Source organism: Diadema setosum, chromosome 8 (genome assembly GCF_964275005.1).
Source record: "Diadema setosum chromosome 8, eeDiaSeto1, whole genome shotgun sequence".
NCBI lineage: Eukaryota > Metazoa > Echinodermata > Echinoidea > Diadematoida > Diadematidae > Diadema > Diadema setosum.
Window position 1 is genome coordinate 31,305,394 of NC_092692.1, and position 21,323 is coordinate 31,326,716.

Consider the following 21,323-nt stretch of genomic DNA (forward strand, 5'->3'; position numbering starts at 1 on the left):
ACAAGGGACGAAAATACGGATGATTTAAATCCATCACCATAACCGAAACGGCGAATCTCATGAATAATGTTTTGATTTCATCCATTAAAAAAAGAAAAGAAAAAGAAAAAAAGAAAACATTGCAAAGAAAAACCAAAAAAGAATACATTCCATGACTTACTGCTCTATATTTCCCAAACCAATCTTTGGGTTATTGCTTGATTCTCGTATTTCATTCTTATTCACATCATTCTTCAGGAGTAGGCTACACCGAATGTGGAAATTTGATTTCTATCCGTCCTTCATTACCAATCAAAGCACGGCGGGATTGGTTATAGCTTCGCATACATAATACGTGAGTTCACACATCTCGAGTAACTCTATATGTATGACTATGAAATCACTGCTTAGAAAGTAGAGACACTATTATAATGATGGTAACAGTACGAGCCCACATTTATCAGTGCCATACAGCGACTGATTTTCAGTAAACACTCAGATGAAAAGTACACTAGGAAAATGTAAATCTAGTCCCTCTTTTTCCATCATTCTGTATCGTATCCGATGAGATATAACCCTACAATAATCTGAATGATTTGCGTGCCCTGTGTATTCTGAGTAGGTCAGAAACATGGAACAACGTGGTATATTATGAATATATATATATATATATATATATATATATATATATATATATATATATATATATAAATATATATATATATATATATATATATATATATATTACTTTAATATATAAATTATAATGTAATAATTATATATCATAATATACCATATATATATATATGTTATATTATTATATATATATATATATATTATATATATATATATATATATATATATATATATATATATATATATATATATAATGTATAATTGCTTTGTTTTCAGTTCTCAAAGGTATAAGAGCATGTATACTTCACAATTTCGATATTAATGTTTTCAAACCAATTTTAGAACTGATGTTACTGAATGACTTTGTGCCACCAGGGAGGTTCATGAGAAGAAACTTCTCACCTCCCTGGTGTCACTATTATTACAAAGATCGCTAGTTGTTCGGCCTCATAGGCCAGGCTCCATTGCATTATTGTACCTTATCCATTTGCATACGTTTGTTTGTCTTTACAAGCTCGAATCCTATCTTAAATTGGTTTGGTTTGTTTCATTATTCAAGAGAGGATTTTGTTTCTGCACTTCCTGCATAATACTTGATCGTTACAGTAGAATATCGACATGAAATTAATCAACAGCAGGAAGAGAAAAATTTAATAAAGTAAACATAAGTTACAATTTTATCAACCCACAATTAATATATAAAAAGATTGTGCTTACATGAACATAATCTAGATAGATAATGGTATAAACATGTACTGAACAGTTAGAAAATGCAGAAAGCCGCCTAATATTCCTTGAAGAAAATGGCCGGCCTTATTTGATAGTGGTGCATAATCTTGAGGGCTGCATGGCATGAATAATAAATGTTGCTTGCGAGATTGGAAATTGAAGGAAAATGCATGACTTGTGGTGCTTGTGCGTGCACCTGATACTGAGGATGCAGTCTACTGTACAGTCATAACATAACATAACATAGCTAAGTATAGATTTAACATGTAACGTATACCAGTGACCAGCAACGCTGTAGTCGGGGGACCTTTTCCTTGGGCGGGGAGCGAACATGCAAGATTTAGTTACCTCTTTCTAAATATTCTCGAAGCACATCTGTTTTAATGACAATTTTGTGTGTCCACGTGATGTGCTCTGCGTATCAACTTCGCGAGATGGCATTGTATGTATAGCTGTCGTCCTTTCATTTAGTTTTCTTTGATTTTGTTCTTAGATTTGGTTTCATCCTTTCTTTTATCGCTGCACTCTATTTACTCAATTTGCCCTTGAAAGCTCTCCAATTGAAGCACTGAAGCATCTACGGAACTTAACTGGCTAAAAGCTCTGTTGTTTGTGTACACAAACTTTTGGGTTATCCCGCATCAACTGTCAGTATTTTGTGTGTTCACTAAATACTCCAGTATATACTCTGTAGAATAATGGTTTTTATAGCTTCATGCAGAATTATCCATTCTTTTCCATTCTTGCTTGCAAGTTTAGGTAAAAGGGCTATACTGTTTGTAAATTCTTTGCTTTGGTCATAAATATGTAGGCCCTATTGTTTATATTTACGAGAATGAAACTCAAAACAAATGAAATTATTATAGTATAGACCATTTAAAGCTAACCTATCCAAGGAATTAATAAAAGAGTTATATTTCATTTCATTTCATTTATTTCCACATTAAAAACAACAATCATTACATTTCAAGTCATAGTATAAACATATTCATTGTGAGGGACCAATTAAGCCTTTCAGACTTGTTGGGAATAGGGCCCAAAGTAAATATCTGCATGCTAATATATCTAAAATCATGTATTTCGTGCAGGATTGAGGTTTAGTTGAAGACATCGTTATATTGATGAAAAGGGCTATTATATTCCTATTAAAAATCATTGATTCGTTGATTAAAAAAAAACAAATGGAAGAAAAAATATATCTAATAACACTAAAAGTAACAAAAAAGATTATGAATATACATGGGTATCTGGGAACCAATTCCCACCTCGGTAAATGGTCAAAGAAAGAAAGAAAGAAACAAACAAACAAGGAGAACAAAAAAAAAACCACAACAACAACAAACGAACAAACAACGCAACTCATCAACAGTACCATATAGCCCGTTTTTTTTTTTGTTGAAAATAAAGATAAGTTACCAAAAACAACAACAACTGCATGGTGCTATACCAGGACAGCTAAACAATACATGGTCGAATATAAAAAGTTATTGATGGTACAAACAGAAAGGGGACACTTATAGGTTCTATACTTCTGGCTATGTAGGCCTAATGTATTGAAGCCAAGAGAGCGAAGACATATATAATCATTTGAAGAGATTGAGATTTAGAGAGTGGAAAAGATATCACAGGGAGAACGATATTTGTGGCTGAAATCGAAGAATGAAAGAAAACATGACTAGCGACAGATTCCCTTTGATGTTGACGATCATCAACAAAACATTCTACTAAAGAGAAGATGCCAGATGGTGTAACCATCATCTATTTTCCAGAAACTGGACAAATTTATTGATAAATCGTTCTTTCATTTTTATTTTAGTGTTCATCTGTTATCAGTGACGTGACGACTATAGGAATGGATAATGAATCTAAGAATGCTGTTATGTTGTCAAAGGAACAAAAGAGATGTTCCACATGTAGGTGCCATTAATGTGAAGATAGGCCCTACTCATTTGTATGATTTCATAGGATAAAGACAAAATTAATGTTCCTATAAATCTGTGAGGACAGTACTTGTTTACTGTAAGTCTTTCCTACAATGAATGAATGCCACTATATACCATGTTTCAAACTGAGTACAGTATGCCGCACATTGTCGTTTACACGTATTACAGTGTACTCCCAATGACTGTTTAAATAAAACGCATTAGAGCAAGCGTCAATGATAGACAGATCTCAGTTTACTTTCACTGCTATAGTGTGTGTTTCCTTGTCTTTTCTTCTTTTTTGGGCCTTAGAATACAACAAAGTTGAAATAGTATATTGTTTATGCACTATACAAATCAAACATGTTATTAAAATCTCCGGTTTTGTCCTGCTGCATGAACGCTACAAGTGAAACGAGGAACCCGGTCTGCTGCTAATTTGTATCACTGGCAAGCGAATGCACCAACACATCGACATCTACGGCAGATAGCACAAACGGCATTGCGAGAAATGTCGGCAAAGAGCGGATGCACTGATTTTACGACAAGCACACTAGCTGTGTGGCGGTTATGCCAGCGGCCACAGAAATCATGGAAATTTAATCATGATTGTATTATGCCTTATTCGCGAGCTCGTGCGATACTCTTATTCGCAGCTCATAATCATAATTATACACTCTAGATTGTACAGTAAGATCCAACCATGGTAAGATCATGCAAAGCTTGAGGAGCCGATATAAGATGGTCTATGAGCTCAAGACTACAACACACTATCCACGCACCCCCATGACCTGTTACACCTGTAGTACAATGTAGGGATATGGATACACAAATTTTATCGAGTCCTCGCAGACCACATCAGTCGTTCGGATCGGAGCTCGGAGGACAGTGTTCTTCTTTGTTGGTTTCGTTGTTGTTTTTCTTTTTCCTCTCCGCTCGCGCGCGTGATTTGCAGACAGTTGTTGATTGGTGTATCGCGATACCGCGGTATACGGTAGAGAGGACACCTGTGGTGTGTACCAAGCATGCACGGTACGGTACTCGCGCTCGACTCCCGTGTTGAATTACGATCGTCTTCATACAATCAGGGAGGTGAGACAAAACCTCCCTGATACAATCGATATCGAGTGGAAACTAGCTAAAATCTACCGTGTAAACTAGTGCAGCATGCATGCAGCAGACACCCGATTGAAAAGCAAATCAACATGACTCGGATCATTGGCATTGCCATTGGATGGCACCTACTCCACGCAAAGTAAGAATTGATTATATCTCTCGTGTTCTGGGACAAGTAATTATTGGTTGTCCGAAATGTGCTGCACTGTTCATCTACAGATCTAGGCCCAGATCTATGCGATGGACGGGTCTACAGTGTTTTTGATAAAATGTGGAGAGAGTGTCGCATTTTTTTAGCAACTTGTTGACATGCGGTATGCGTAACGTTAGTCCCACGCGTTTGCCGTTGTGTTGACTGTAAGGAAAGATCTCGCGGGGCATATCATGATTGTGTTGTTGTGTTTTTTTTTTCTTTCTTCTTCTCAGTTTTTGTGTGTTAAGTCATGAAATTTTATCGACTTGCTGTGCGTGGGTATACATTTATGACGAATGCGTGCATATAGACAACCTATGAATTAAGTGTAGATCTATTCAAATTCGACAATTATTGTTAACGTTAGAAGGTTTTATTATACTTTTAATATAGGGCCTAGACGCTAGACAGGACTGACTTCATCTGTTCATAATCACATGTAGGAACCTACCATAACTTTCGTCTTTACAACCAGTTACCATGAATCATGATTTAAACCAGGGTCCAGGCAGCGAGTCTAACCAGTTAGATCTCTAACCTGTTATGTCTATTGTCAAACGTTACTCGTTACTGACGTAAGATCTAACGTTGTCGTTGGATTGTTCTAACGTTGAATAACAAAAAATGGCACAAGCAAAGTTAGTAGATCAAGGTTAACTAGTTAGATTACTACAAAGTACAAAAAGACCTAAGTGGTTAACGTTAGTTAGAGTAGGAGGAGTGGGATGAGTTAAAAACTAACTTTGGGTCATAACATTCAGACCTAGGCCTAACTGTTAAGTGTTACTTTAGCTAGGACTCGGGACAGGAGTTTTAATACCAAAATAGGACTCATAATTGGATATCAAGCTATTCAAAAGTTTATGCATGATAACAGTATTAAGTTGACCAGTGTCCAGTCACACTTTCACTACAATGACTACAAAACAATGTGAAACCAAAGTAAAGAATAATGAAATTCAGATAGATTAGCCATAGATCTATCACTATAAAGGCAGTTTAAGCTTTCCACTGCTCCAGACCCCCCCCCCCCTTTTTGTAACTAGTCTATGGTAATAGACTGGAATTCAGTGGAAAGCATTGCGAGCAGAAATGACTAAATATACAGTTAACTCGCCATCTTTGGATTCATTTAACGATGAATCAAATTTAGATTTCTAACAAGTTGATACTTCAATGATAATAGGTTTGTGGAATTTAACAGCGCTGTGGCTGTGCCAGTCCACACTGATATAGTATTGTTACACTGTAGGCATAGCCTTAATGCCCAGGTACTCCCTCTTCCTCAGAGAAGGAGCAGGAGCAAAAGAAGCAGTAGAAGAATGCAGAGGAGGAGAAGAAAAAGGATGAGAAGAAGAAGAAGAAGAAGCTGGTTGCTTGCTGTTGAATGGACTTTGTTTTTCTTTTCATTCAATTTTTGTTTCAATACTTTCATTAAATGTCTGTTTTGATGCGGGATCATATGCTGCTGAGGCTACCTCAAGCGTAAGCCTCACCATTGATTTGTACCGTATGTAACTTGTAGACTTATTTGATGTATGCAGTAGGGTCAATCAATTTCAATAAAAGCAACTCGATGCAAGAATTGAATGATTGGAATAATAAAGACTTAATAATCTTCCTTCTGCATCCACAGATGTTTCTTCTGATGACATTTTTTACTCTCTCTTTGCTTGTTGAGAGATTTTTTTTTTATTTTGATATGTTCCATTTAAAGGACAAATTCACCTTCATTAAAATAAGGATTGAGAGAATATAGCAATATTTGTAGAACACATCATTGAAAGTTTGAGGAAAATCAGACAATCCGTTCAAAAGTTATGAATTTTTGAAGTTTTCGTGCAGTCACTGCTGGATGAGAAGACAACTGCAGTGTATGATGTCACATGCGTACAACAATATAAGGAAAATATAAAGAGAATTTCACAAAATTTCATCTTTTGAAAAAAGTACACATTCCCTTGACTCGTTACTGACATGTTATGGGTAATATTATTCCCATTGCCTTTAGAAAGAGGCAAGTCAAGTATTCTTTTATTGTGCAAAAAAGTGAAAATATGTTGAATTTTCTGTACATATTTTTTATACCGTTGTACTCATATGATGTCACGAGCCTTAGTAGTCTCCTCATCCAGTGGTTCCAACACAAAATTTTTAAAAATTCATAACTTTTGCGTCGATTGTCCAATTTTCCTTAAACTTTCACTGATGTGTTCTACTAATATTGCTGCATTCTCTCAATCCTTATGTTTATGAAGGTGAACTTGTCCTTTATGGGTGTTTGAAAGATGAAGACCAAATTATGAATGTGCAGTGACACCACAAGTTCTTGGCTGCAAAACTGGTGTACTATTATAAGGTGTATTTTGCTTTCTTTTTTTCCCCTGATGGTCATAGTGCTGCATTTATTTCTTACCATTAACTTTTTAAAGCAGTTTTAGGTTGTTTTGTATACAGTCAAACCTGCCTTATTAGCCACCTGTTGCATATGGCCACTGAAAAATCCCCTCCCCTCCTGAGGAAAAAGCCATGTGAAAGATGCCCTTCTCTTCCATCACATGAAATGAATTATGTGGTGAATTGATTGCACTTTTAACATTGAAGACTTCTTTGAATGAACTCAAGATGACTGTCATACACTTAAAACATCATGCAGTGTTTCAAACTCATCTGACCTTTAAAGTTTTTCTCTCAATTTGAAATCCAATAGTAAAGAACACTCTACGAGAATTTTTGGGATTTTCTCAAGGTTGTAGCCCTCCTCATTCAATGTCAAAACTGATGCTACACTCAGTTTCTTGTCATCCTGCACATCCCATTTTGGAACAGCATCATCCCCCCCCCCCACTATTTACTTTTTTTTCTTTTTGTTTTTTAACAAAATGCTGATGAAATATCAGAAATTTTCTGTTTTGCATCTCCGTTTGCATCCTTTTTTGAGTTGCCACATTAACTTTTTTTTTATTACAACTATGGACAGCCAAAAAAAAAAAACATTGTAAATTCATCTACAATGTACTGATCCTACTGTCAAAAAGCATTGTAAATGTACCTACAGTATACAGATCCTGCTGTCATGTAGGCATTGCGTTAGAATCTAACTAGTGCACATACAGCTTTATGTTGTACTAGGCAAGAATGATCTACAAACCAGCCACTGTATGTAGTGTGTGGCTGTGGGCCTACATTGTAGGGGTGGCACGCTGTTGAGAAAAAAACAAAACATGTACTAAGTATATCATGAATTTAGACAAGTTTTCTTCACACACTGAAAATTGTACATCGTATGCATCCTGCTTTCGTGCTTGTGGTTTATATTGTGGTTTTGCACCTCCTAATGATGAGTGAGTTTCAAACTTGTCCAAGCTCATCTTAAATATTTCAAAAACCTTACATCGGTGGATCCAGGAATTCCATAAAGGGGGGGGGGGGAGGGGGGGGGGGGTGCAAAAAATATTTCTTGGGCCACTCACGGGTTTAATTGGCTGACAAGCAAAAAAAAAAAAAAAAAAGGCTCCCAATGCCATTTCTCGTGCCACTTCAGGTTTCAGCAGCTGACAAGCAAGCAAGCAAGCAAGCAAGCAAGCAAGCAAAAAAAAAAAAAAAAAAAAGGCTTCAGTACAATTTTCTGGTGCCACTACAGTTGAAAATCAAAGGGGGGGGGGGGACACACAAGCACTCCATTAATTTTTTTCTTTTCATTTCTTTTGTTTTAATGAAAAAATAAGGGGGGGGGGGGCATGTGCCCGGTGCACTCCCCCCCCACTGCCTAACATGCTTGCACCTGAGTCTGCAATATCACGAAGAAGACATTTTATTTTTAACTCTTTATGTGCCATGGTGGAAAGTCCCTGTGTGCCACATTATTCTGAGACATGAGCATAGCCATGCTTTGAGAAAACATTCTGTTGTTCAAATCTATATAACATCTGTATAGATTTTAGTTAGATTGGACATTTACTGAGCAAAGTTGTAGAGAAAATTCCAAGCTATGCTTTGATTAAAATTGTATGACAAATCGATAATTGTTTTTCTTTGAAATGACCAGTAGCAACATTACAGTAAAGGCATGACTTTTGCACACAAAACAGTGACAGAAACTTGTAATGTACATGCAAATCTATTAGGGAACACCACTTGATAGTCAATCATCACATAAAATGCAAGCTATATCATAGAGATGAACGTAAGCACAAGAAAAGTTGTCATTGTTGATGTATCGATCGGTTTGGGCGGGTTGTGGGTTTGAGCGGAATATGCGAAGTTGGCACGCCGTCGACTGAGTTGGATGTGCGAACATGGCACATAAAGAGTTAAGACAATTTACATGACAGAATTGCAATTGCAGATGTATGCAACAGCTTCCAATCAAGAAAATAGTAATCCCGTGTCACATTTCTCCGAAAATTTGGACGAAAAATACTTTCTTTATTTCACTTGGCCTTAACTTCTTGCTGGTGTAGAAGATGGTATTGTAGCAAGAACATTGCTTTCTCTGAAAAAGATACAATAATAAAGACATGAAGAAAGAAGGAAGGAAGAAAGGTCGTAATAAGGATGATAAACAAAGACCAGAGGGAAAAAGAGGGAGATGATAGATTTAAAAAAAAAAAAAAAATTTAACCAGTTGTCAGGCAACTACTAATTGGGTAGTAAAGATGTGATGCACATCTGTGTCTTCCAGTCCCGTCATTTCCCTTGCTCCCATGGCCATAGTGAGGATATTTAGTGAATATTCTCCAGGTTGTAGTATCAGGTTGTGGTATCAGGGAACTCTAGAATAGATTGTGAAAGAAAAGAATAATAATCTCAAAATATGGGGAGTGCCAATTTGTTTAGAATGAATAGACATGGACAATAACCTCATTTGGAGGCTAGACATTGTTTCCAGTGATACATTATGTATGTGTATAAAGTGACTTTATCAGGATCTCATGAATAAAACAGAACATGCCAATTTGTTTAGAATGACTAGACATGGACAATAACCTCGTTTGGAGGCTAGACATTGTTTCCAGTGATACATTATGTATGTGTATAAAGTGACTTTATCAGGATATCATAAATAAACAGAACATGAAATTTTTGGTGTAAAAAACACATGGTCTGCTTTTAAGGACTGCATTTGATAAGAGCAGAACTCCAGCCCCCACCTCCCCCCCCCAAAAAGGTGAGGATTAAAGTTCAGAAAGTTAGTGTTTTGGATACCAAACATGAATTCTTATAATCTGTTAGCTGTTTCAATTTTTTTTTTCCTTTCTGTTGTCTCTAAAGGGGGTGGATAGTAACTGACGAGTGGGAATCAGTTGGAATGCTGGGGGATGACTGTTCCAATTCTTGTGGGAACTATTTAAGAGTACATTATATGTATATATTGTTGTGTGAAAATTATTTGCTTCAGAACGGTCTCATATTCAAGTAATGTGCAGTTTAATGCCCCGTCACTGTACAGGCATGCAAACCTGGAAATATTAAACTGCACATTACTTGAATATGAGACCATTCTGAAGCAAATAATTTTCACACAACAATAGATATATAATGTACTCTTGAATGAATCCCACAAGGATTGGAACAATCATCCCCCAGCATTCCCACTGATTCCCACTGATCAGTTACTAGCCACCCCCTTTAAAGCAAATCTCCACAGGAATTCTATACAGCAGCAAGGCCTAGAAATGTATTTCTCTCTTTGATAAATATAATTCAATACATATAATCTCCCTCTCGGTATTAGATGCATTACAGATTATGATAAATTCAAATCTGTGTTAGAAACTCGCCTTTGTGATAATTGGGTAATTCCATTGTGAAATTGTGACATTCAACTTGAAAATTCAAGTTGAGTAAATTGAAATTTCCTTTCTCCCCTGATTTGTTAATCCCATTCTTCAACTTATTCCACTAGAAATCTGTTTATTACTTCGCACACTTTCAGTCAGCATAGGTAAACAGGTATGACAAAATACCTATGTTACACAGACTTCATTTTTTTGACATCCTCAGTAATTTTGTGTTCTGAAATGATAACAATGAACACATCCAAGTTTTTTTTTTTTCCACCATAACACATCAACATGTTATCTAACAGGCACATGAGATCATTATTAGTAAGATTGTATGTTCTGATATCAACTGCAAGACACTTTTATTAACATGCTTTTTTCTACAAACCATTTACAATTTCAACCAAAGGTTTAACTTTTTCTTCAAGAGTGACACAATAACAATATTCTTAAAAATACTACAATTGAAGGAAGTGAGTTGTATGAATATTCAAGTGAAAACATGATTTTATTGTTATCATCAGGGGTTTTCGTACAACATCCGTGCCCACAGTGTACTACCTGTGTTACACGGACAGTATGTCTTTGTAACATAGGTACACTATGACATATCAACTGATTTCCTTTGTTGTGGTGTGAGATGTTAAAACCTACACATATAGACTTTATGTATGTTCCCACAAATAACACTAATGTAACAGTTCTTTGGAATTATACCTACTGCATACCTTTGGAACAAAACTTTGGAACAATACCTATGTTACACAGACTTCAGTTCTTTGTAACTCTGGTATGAAAGAAGGCAGACTTAATCAGATGAAGAAGAAGAAAGTCAAGCCTTACACAATTGGACCTTATATACACTAACAACATCATCAACTGTTAACTCAACTAAGAAAACTAGTAAAGAGAAATCATACAAGTTTTCTTGTCTTCTCCGTGTTCTTTCTTTGAAGTTAATTTCTGCTCTTTTCTCCAATGTCCATTTAGCCCTCTATTTTTGTTTTTCTTCTGTCCATTTTCCCTCTGTGCAGTTTTCTTTTTGTCTAGTTTGTTACGTTCGCTTTTCTTGGGTGTTGCTCTGTCGGCCACCTCTTTCTGTTTGTGGAGTGCTGTGGATGTGTCCTTTTCACTCTTTCACATAGTTTAACATGTAGCGGTGGCAGAGGAGGAGCCATGGCAGATTCATCGACAAACTGGACAAAAGATGTAAAGAGAAATAGAATAAAAAGATTAACAGAAAATTTGTGTCGGGTTGACTTTATATTCCTGTTGATGTGTCTGTGTGTTTATGAATGGAATTAAATAATTTGAACAATTTGGTTACATTTCTACCTCTTGGCATACCCATAAATTGGCTAGAGTTCCATTTGTACCCCCCCCCCCCCCACCAAAATTGAAAAAAAAAAGTATGGGTTATGCTTAAAATGATGAAAATATTAATAATAATAATATAGCATGTAAAACATGGGAAAATATCATTTTCATACTCTATGCTAAAAACTTGTTTTCAGATGTAAGCTAGCAAGGGCAAGGCACTGCACCCGGTATCCTAGCTGTGGTTAGGGTTAGGGTTAGGGTCAGGGTCAGGGTTACGGTTACAGTTATGGTCCTTAATAGACCCCAAACAAAATACTAGGCCCCATTTTTTATTCAACCCCCATCAAAATTGTCGCCCTCTTTTGGAATTGTAGTATAGAGCAATAATAGTCCAATTTTGATGGGGGTACATATGGAAGTCTTTCCTACCCATTACCCACCCAAACTGAGGAAACTGGCATTTTAGCTTTGAGACTTCACAGTGGGTGAACGTGGAATGGAAACGGTGAACCCATGTGAAATGTTAACTTCATTAGAGCATCTAAGGTCAGTGAAATCTTGGAAGGAAAACATTGACATTTTCGAAGTAAATCTGTTCAAGAGAAAGAATTTCACAGCTCCTAGTTCCCGAAATAGCACCAACAAAATAAGGCAAACTCTATTTCTCTAGCTCAGACGCAGTCTGGATGTCTACGTTTTCCACTAGTATAATACTAACTCTAGCACGTCTACCTTGGTAGATACCAATGACAAAAGTAAGGTCCAAAAATTCACAAAAATCGGGAGGTAAAATGATTTTATATTGCAGTGAAGATACACTGATATACTTTTGTACGTTTTTTTACGAGAGGAACATATGCTCCTTTTGCAGAGACGGGCATGGAGGGGAAAATTGGGCGATCAAAATTACGAACATGAACCTGTAACAAATATCTCAGTATGTGGGACTGCAGTATCATCATCCACCGTATTTTTGGCCAGTTCAGAGGTTTAGATGTCGTTTTTTTCCTCCAATACAGTTACAGAATATGACGCATGTAATTATTTTGTAAAATAGCGTAAAAGCTTACCAATTGACATCAGAAACATCAAAACTCTTGTCCCAGTGTTACATGGACATCGGCAGAAAAACAGATCTTGCACTGTCCAGGTACGCTGTAGGTGTATACTAGCTGTAGTATGAGTGGTTTTCCCGCCGTTGGGGAAGAACTGCTAGTGACTCGAATACGATTGCTGAAGTTGGTAGCTCTTTTTTTTTTTTTTTGCTGCGATACGCGACTTTCTCATCCAGTGTTGCACGAAGACGCCAGACTTTGCACGGAAGTACAGTAATATGTTCCATATTTTCTCGTTTATTTAGAGGATTTTGATGCTAATTTTTGGATAAGAATACTCCTGAAATATGATTCTCATTATAGAAATAAAGTTTCTGATCATATTATGATTGAAAGTGTATGTAAAACCATGCAATACTTGTGTTACAACAAAAATCGCTGCGGACTTCGTTGTAACATAGGTCTGAGCCTGGCTTCAAGATGCTCTGGTGTTCTTATTTTGTTTCACATGTTTATGTGCCTTAGAGACTTTGTAGAAGTCACCTGGCCTCTCTTTATTATGATAGGCATAATGCTGAAAGAATATATATTTCATTATTACATTGCCATGAATATGGCATATATTTATGTCACAACTTGAACCACAAAAAAAAAAAAAATGAGACATCAATAGTGAAACAGTCACAGACAAAATATATTTGTACACAGGCTTTTTTTTTTCCATCAAATAATTCTTCACACATTTCTCTCCAAGAATAACCGCAAACCACATACAATTATTTGATAAATTTTTCAGAATATGACTTTTATTCTCTGCACAACATGAAAACCTAGAGAAGACCCAACCCCATGAAAACACCCAATAGTTGATTACATGTTGGAATAGAAAAATATGTGATAGATTTTGTTTCATTAATTTTGTACGCGCATAGAGACTTATCTTATCACCGATATTATGTATTCTAAGAACTGATTATTATTATTATTATTTGTCACCTTAAGAGGGCAGTAGATACATGGTGTAATGTTCCCTGTCCTTCACAGTACCACAACTTGCGCCCCCCCCCCCGACTATCTGTCAGTCTCTCTCTCTGTCTCTCTTTCTCTGTGTTTGTCTCTCTCATATACATTGATGATTCTTGTCAGCTAGATCTGATCTATGAATTGTGTGTTTTGTTGGCTGCCTGTATTTAATCGTTGACATGCCTGTTTGCACTAGGCCTAAGTGTTTGTTCGGTTGGGGTGTAGGAGATCTGAGATCTTTTGCTCAATCATTGAGAAACCGGGAAGAATAAAAGTTTTGCTGCCAACCTCGGGTCCTTCTATCTCAAAACCCCTCAGTCTGGGATTTGTCCTCAGCCGATTGACTTGTTCATAAAGAGAACACACACTCACACACACACACACAGCGTTCGGATACTGCAGGATAAACGTACTTGATAGCTGGCCTGCCAGAGGATTGATTAACGTGAGTAGAGCGTAAATTGGTGGCTAATAGCTTAATTTCACAGCATGGGTAATTGTAAAGCTAACCTCTGTGTGTACCGAATGGCATGGCAAATGCTTCCAACCATAGGTGGCAGTAGTTGGTGCATGTGTAATTACTGGCCTGGCTGATTTTGAGTGCTCGCCGATCCCAGCCATTTAGCAATGATTAGAAACTGTATTGAATATCTCGCCAAGGTAGTGGATTGGCGGGAAGGATATAATTTATCATGGAAGGAAGTATGGAATGGAAGTATAAAGCTGGCAAGTCACAACTACATTACAATCAAGAGCCTTTCTTTGTTTGGCCTGTGATCAAAATTTGGAATGTAAGGGGCAGGCAGGAAGCTATATTCCAGTAATTGGTAGTAGATGTGGACAGTTTACAAGCTTAATCTTTGAGGTTTGTGTAAAAATTATGTTACTGAAAGTCATAATGAAGAATGAGCCATTGAATTGAGAAACAGGAACTGATAAATAGTATAATAAGTCAAGTCAGTTTTACACAAACTATTTTGCTGTGCATACATCATTGGTTAAGAAACCCTCTGTGGGCTTCAAAATCTACTGTCAATCAGTTGTGTTATTACAAGATTGTGAGTCCAATATTTGTTTTTTGTATTATTCTTAATTTCAAATAATATGACTGCACAAAACCATGCATAACTGAACATTCTGAGCTGCCATAATGGAAGTTTGACTTCTCAGAGAAATAAATGAAAATAGAATGTATGTATAGCAAATCCAAATTATATTCTGAGTTTCAGTTTTCTATATAAATTTGTAAAAGGTTACAACAATATACTACAAAATGATATCAAGCTTTTTTTTTTGTCATATTTGTGGCTATTATTATTTTTTTTTATCATATATGTATAGATTTTCTGTTTTCATCAATCAAGAATCCATTTAATTGGTTTTGCAAGAGTAGCAAAAAGTGCATGGTTATGGTAACAGTGCATTATGGTCCCCAAGTTAGGAAAAAAGGCTTGTAGATTGAAATTCTCCAGTTTAAAAGTGATTTAGAAGGAATTTGGCACATATGGGCTGTAAAAGTGAAACTTTTTATGCATTTTATGTAATGAAAAATTACTGGACACAAATATAAAAGCTCAACACAATTTTTTTATGTGTGTGTGTTTTGTTTATTACAGTGTATGTGTTTCATCAACATTATGTTACACTGTATTTTTTGATTCTGTGGAATTAAAAACAAGCAAATTTCATCTTACCCTGCCGAGTGCAGAGAATTACTCCGGTTGTATTGTCATGTGAAGTGAAACTGTGCAAGATATATTTCAAGGGGTGGTGGAAAGTGTCTTCCTGGCAGTGTACCAGTCCGGAAGTGTTAAGTACAGGAGTTTATTACCTTCAGTGATAGATTGATTTCATGTGCCTCATCTTGGGCAACATCCGTATTTGGATCCTTCACTCTAGTGTATCAAGGGGTTTTATTTATTCATTCATTTGTTTGTTTGTTTGTTTTTTTTTTGGTTGCTTTGATATGATCAATTGTGGATGCTCAGGGATATTGACTTCACTGTCTTAGTTTTGTGTGTTTCTAAACCCATACAGTCTTCCACCCCCCCCCATTAAAACAATTACCCCAATAGAAAGTGCAGATGAACACATACATGTATGCTATACTTTTCACAGGAAGATTATACTGAATGCTTTCCTTCTAAAGAAATATGTAATGTAATGCTGCCTGAATGAATAAAGAACACTTTTTCTTCCTTTTTTTTCTTAATGCAGGGTTTCTTTACTTTAGTAGGTCATGTTATTGTAAGAGAGATACACTGATATATGCAATTTAAATAATTTTAGGGTTTTTGAGTAGTAAATACAATTGTGTGAGTGCTGGTACAAATCAAGTCTTTCTCCTTTAGTACTTAAAGTACCTTGTGTTAATTTCTTCCACTGGTATTTTATAGTTACAAAGGTTATACTGTATATTTACCTGATTTTTTTTTTTTGTAGTCTATATAAAATACAATAGCTGTGAGTGCTGATACATATCAAGTCTTTCTCTTTTACTTAAAGGACAAGTTCACCTTCATTAACATAAGGATTGAGAGAATGAAGCAATATTAGTAGAACTCATCATTGAAAGTTTGAGGAAAATCGGACAATCCATTCAAAAGTTATGAATTTTTAAAGTTTTTGTGCAGTCACCGCTGGATGAGATGACTACTGCAGTGTATGATGTCACATGCGTACAACAATATAAGGAAAATATAAAGAGAATTTCACAAAGTTTCATCTTTTGAAAAAAGTGCACATTCCCTTGACTCGTTACTGACATATGTTATGGGTAATGTTATTCCCATTGTCTTTAGAAAGAGGCAAGTCAAGTGCTCTTTTATTATGCGAAAAAAAGTGAAAATATGTTGAATTTTCTTTACATTTTCTTTACACTGTTGTACTCATATGACATCACGAACCTTAGTAGTCTCCTCATCCAGCGGTTCCAACACAAAAATTTTAAAAATTCATAACTTTTGCATCGATTGTCCAATTTTCCTCAAACTTTCACTGATGTGTTCTACTAATATTGCTGCATTCTCTCAATCCTTATGTTTATGAAGTTGAACTTGTCCTTTGAAGTAACTAGTGTTAATTTTATTCCACTGGTATTTGAGAGTCACAATGAATATACTGTGCTTTTTGTTGTTTGTTAAAGTAGAGTTCCTTTTGTAACAAGTGTCTTTTAACCCGTTGAGGACAGGCTGATTTTGCTACAACACCCATTTCCCATATATACTTGCCCGAGTATACTCGGTACTTGTCCTAAACGGGTTAAACAAAATATGTATACCCAATGGGTGTGTACAGATGAGGAAGGAGGGGCAGGAAGAGGAGCCGCATACTTCATTTTTTTTTTTTTAATGGTCCATGAGTGTGATGAATTTACGCAGGCAGGGTGAGGCTTGAATAAATAGCAGTGTGTGGATAGCACTTCATCCCTTTTGCAAGAGGCACCGCAGAATTAACACTGACCATTTGTTGGATGTATTCACTGATGCAAATACCTGCACAACTTCTAGTGGAAGTGAAATAGTCATGCCCAGATGCAAACGTTGAATGACAACAGACATTCCTATCTTAAAGCGCAGGACAATGTATTCAGTGTATAGTATCAATTACAAACCCTACCCCCCCCCCAAAAAAAAAAAAAAAGAAAAGAAAAAAAAAGCGAAAGTAATTGCTGCGTGACAGATGACAACTTATGCTTTCCTCTAAACAATGACTAGTGTGTTGATCAGTAATATCAGACATTCTTAGAAGTCTTCCCCTTCTAAAATGTACCACAAGTATAGGGCAATCTATAAACAAGATGTAGTAGGTTACTTGGTATCAGAAACACCATAGCAACAGCAAAATGCATAACTACAAACTGTCATTTCCTTGAAAACAAAATCGAGCATGAGCTTTTTTGTTTTAAAATCAGTGTCATATCTAGTACAAATGGAATTCATCCTGAAAACCGTAATCAAAGATTGACCGATGTGGCATATTATAAAAAAATAAATAAATCAATATTTGGAGTATTTTAGATCAAACAAGTGAAGACCAAATGTGAGAACTGTATTCATTTGACATGGAAAATATAGATTTAATTGATTTATCAATGTATTCCCTACAACAGTCTTACACAACATTCTTGTTGGCACTGGTTTGACTTTTGTATCAAATATCTCTCTTGCTCTTCCAAATAGATACCCTGCAGTGAGTACAATTGGATTTGTTGTCAGTATCTTACCTCTGCTGAAAAAGCGGTGCAAGCTATAAATGATGGAGTGAGAAGAACTTCTACTGGAAAGAGAATTCAGTTCCAGGAGAGGACAAATTGGAATCCTTCCTGCAGCGTTCCTCAGTGAGCAGCCATCATGGAGCTGGTAAGGAAGCCACTTGTGGTAATACCATTAACAAATGAAAGCCCATGGAAAACCCTACTTGTATGTGTAGGGACTGCATCCAAAATAAAACAAAGCTTTAATGAATATTTACATTAATGACACTTGATGAAGATATAAAAGTGATTCTGATTCTTATGCTTATATTCCTGTTACCTATAGATGATAACATTTCTTATCCATGGGGATAGGAGACACAATGTAAAAGTTGTCAACAATATGCCGACATTTTGGATTATGAGCATTTCCTGCCAATTACAACATATGCATTCATAATCAAATACATCTTTGTTACTTATTTGAACAATTTTTCTTTTACTTTGATTTTTTTTAATGATCAGCTTGCCTATGTAGATATGTGTCCAGTAGTACAATCATTTATTGATATTCTTACCATTTCATGCATCAAACACTTTGATTCTGTTTTTGCTATCATATGTGTACATAAGCTGTAAAAGTCACAATCATGATGACAGCCAATGGAAGCTAAAGAAGGCTGCTTAATATTTCACTTTTTTTTCCCCACTGCATTCATCTGACTGCAGAGTTGTTATCTTTTGTCCAAGCTGAGAAGTAGTACATTAGTGTAATCTTTGTCATTATCAGAGGAGGTTAAAGAATTGATGATATTATGATGATTTCTTTGCTCAGTATGAGATGAGAAACAACAACCCCACAACCCCCCCCCAAAAAAAAACAACCCAAAACCCAAACCCCCCCCCCCCAAAAAAAAAAAACACTACTAAACAGACAAAGCAGTGTACAGTATGTCCCCCAAAAAATTACAACGGGCCCTCTGCAATGATATCTTTAAAAATAGTGAATCAATCTAAATACAAATTCAGGGTATGAAACTATAACTCATTGCCCACATCTTACAGCTGAAAACCCCATTCGATTTGCTTCAGTGGTCAAAGAGAAATGAAGAATTTTGTAGAGGATGTCAGGAATCTCTTTTGTCCAAATTCTGTCTATTATTTACACACAAGAGCATTGAATTGCTAAAATTGGAAGAATCAGACTCATTACATGCTTTACAACAATCCACATTTCTCTGTGACTGCTTAACCAAATTGAATGGGGTTTTCTGCAAAATAGAGCTAAGATGTTATATTTTAAGACCCTGAAGTAGCACTTAGACAGGTTGATCTTATTTGGTGTTATCAATTCGAAAAAAATCTGATTGTAATTTTTGGGGTGACTTACTGCAGATGTCCCCCCAAAAATTACAATCAGATTTTCGCATTGATAACGCCCAATATGATTATTTTTTTAAATGCTACTTCAGGGTCTTAAAATATAACATTTTAGCTCTATTTTGCAGAAATCCCCATTCTAATTGGTTAAGCGGTCACAGAGAAATGTGGATTGTTGTAAAGCATGTCATGAATCGGAGTTTAGCATTTTGATGATCTTGTGTGTGAGTAATAGACAGAACTTGGACAGAAGAGATTCCCGATATCCTTTACAAAATTCCTCATTTCTCTTTGACCACTGAAGCAAATCGAATGGGGTTTTCTGTAAGACATGGGCAATGAGTTATAGTTCCATACCCTGAATTTGTATTTAGATTGATTCACTATTTTTAAAGATATCATTGCAGAAAGCCCCGTTGTAATTTTTTTTTGGGACATACTGTACTGTACATGTACATGTATGTCTGCGAAATTGGTATACCATGCTTCGAAGTTGATTTTAATAGACAAGTCTATTGTTGTTTTTTTTTTTTTTTTGTCAAAATAGTGTGGACAGGCTTATTTAATTCAAATTTATATGTGATATAAGTAATGTGAAAATTGAACACATCCGTATTAATATTAATCTACTCAAGAATGCATTCATTACTTTACTCTTAATGTTTACTTTGAAGGGATATTAGCATCTCAAACCATCTCCCTGCAAAATTTAATGCTCATATGTTCAGGAGCTGTACAGTGATCCTCTATATTTGGTTTTATTAACATTACCTAAAGGTACTTTACTGTTTTATGTATTTGGCTACAGTTTATACAGTATGGTATCATTTCTTGTCCACAACAATGGGTCCTTTGATTTTTTTTTTCTCCTTTCTGTGTCAGAGGTCAATCGGTAATCTACACTTAAGACAGTCTGTGGGTACAGGACAATCTTTCTGGGTTTCCCCCGCTGATCCCTTGTATAATTGTGCCCTTTGACCAGGATATGATAGCCTGCAGTCGACACTGCACTGCTGTACTTTCTGTTTACATTGCTTGTAAGCCTTTAATCAGCCCAATATATTAAATGTAGACAGAACCACCTGTAAGCTGATATGAATCTGTGGTCTCTGGACCCTAAAATTCCTTCAAAGACAAGCAGTCTATTCGTTGACAAGTCTCATAAATAAGACTTACAAAGTGTAACTACATGTATCCACTGATGTTTTCATCGTATCCAGAGCTTACTGCATATTCCATCAGTAATAAAAGTTACGTTCAGACAGGAGCCCTTAACCTCAAAGTTAGGAAACTTCGAGGTTAGAGCTTGTAGTTAGGGACCGTGAAGACGCACTCGTAGTTAGCAAACCTCGAGGTTTGCTCGATGTTTCAAGCCATGAGAAATCTTATGGTTAGCGCTCTAACCACAAGCCGCGGGGGGTCCCCACTCGTAGTTAAGCACCGTGTGGACACAAAAAATAACGAACTCCAAGTTAAGAGTGACCTCGCCGTAAACTCCAGCCCCCACAATTTCCCTCTGCTTCCGGGTCAACCTCCCAAACGTGCACCACAAATACACTACACGTGAAAAACCTGTGACGCACGACACAACAACATCATCTTTTCTTCCCATGCGCTTGATCTCTGAAACTGAACACGTCGAACTCGCTACTGTATTCTATATTCTTCTCTGACGCTAAAAAAATGTTTTCGACGAATATCTTCATAAAGGCATAAAGTCATCAGTGCAGTGCTATCTCTGCATACCATGACAGAGAAAAAGAGTACCTGTAAGCGAGTCCGACAGGGTTGGACTAAAGAATAAATAGACGCCTTGTTAGCAGTGTGGGCTGAAACTTCCGGTTTTGTGGTTTTAACATCGAGTGGGACCCACTCGTAGTTACGGGGGCAGAAGCTTAACCTTGAGGTTTCGTAACCTCGCGGTTAAGATTCGTCGTGTGGACATACATCGCAGTTAGGGGGCAAGAGCTAAACCTCGAGGTTTCCTAA

General features: G+C 36.3%; 1 protein-coding gene across 1 annotated transcript in view; it reads left to right on the top strand.

The window, feature by feature from the left end:
* Positions 1 to 4,494: 4,494 nt before the first annotated feature.
* The window catches only part of LOC140232202 (unconventional myosin-XV-like), a 158,702-nt gene continuing 141,873 nt past the window's right edge, over positions 4,495 to 21,323 (top strand). The window contains exons 1-2 of the mRNA XM_072312340.1: positions 4,495 to 4,521; positions 17,941 to 18,120. Coding sequence (XP_072168441.1) covers positions 18,112 to 18,120 — 9 coding nt within the window. The 5' untranslated portion in view covers positions 4,495 to 4,521; positions 17,941 to 18,111. The remainder of the gene's footprint in view (positions 4,522 to 17,940; positions 18,121 to 21,323) is intronic.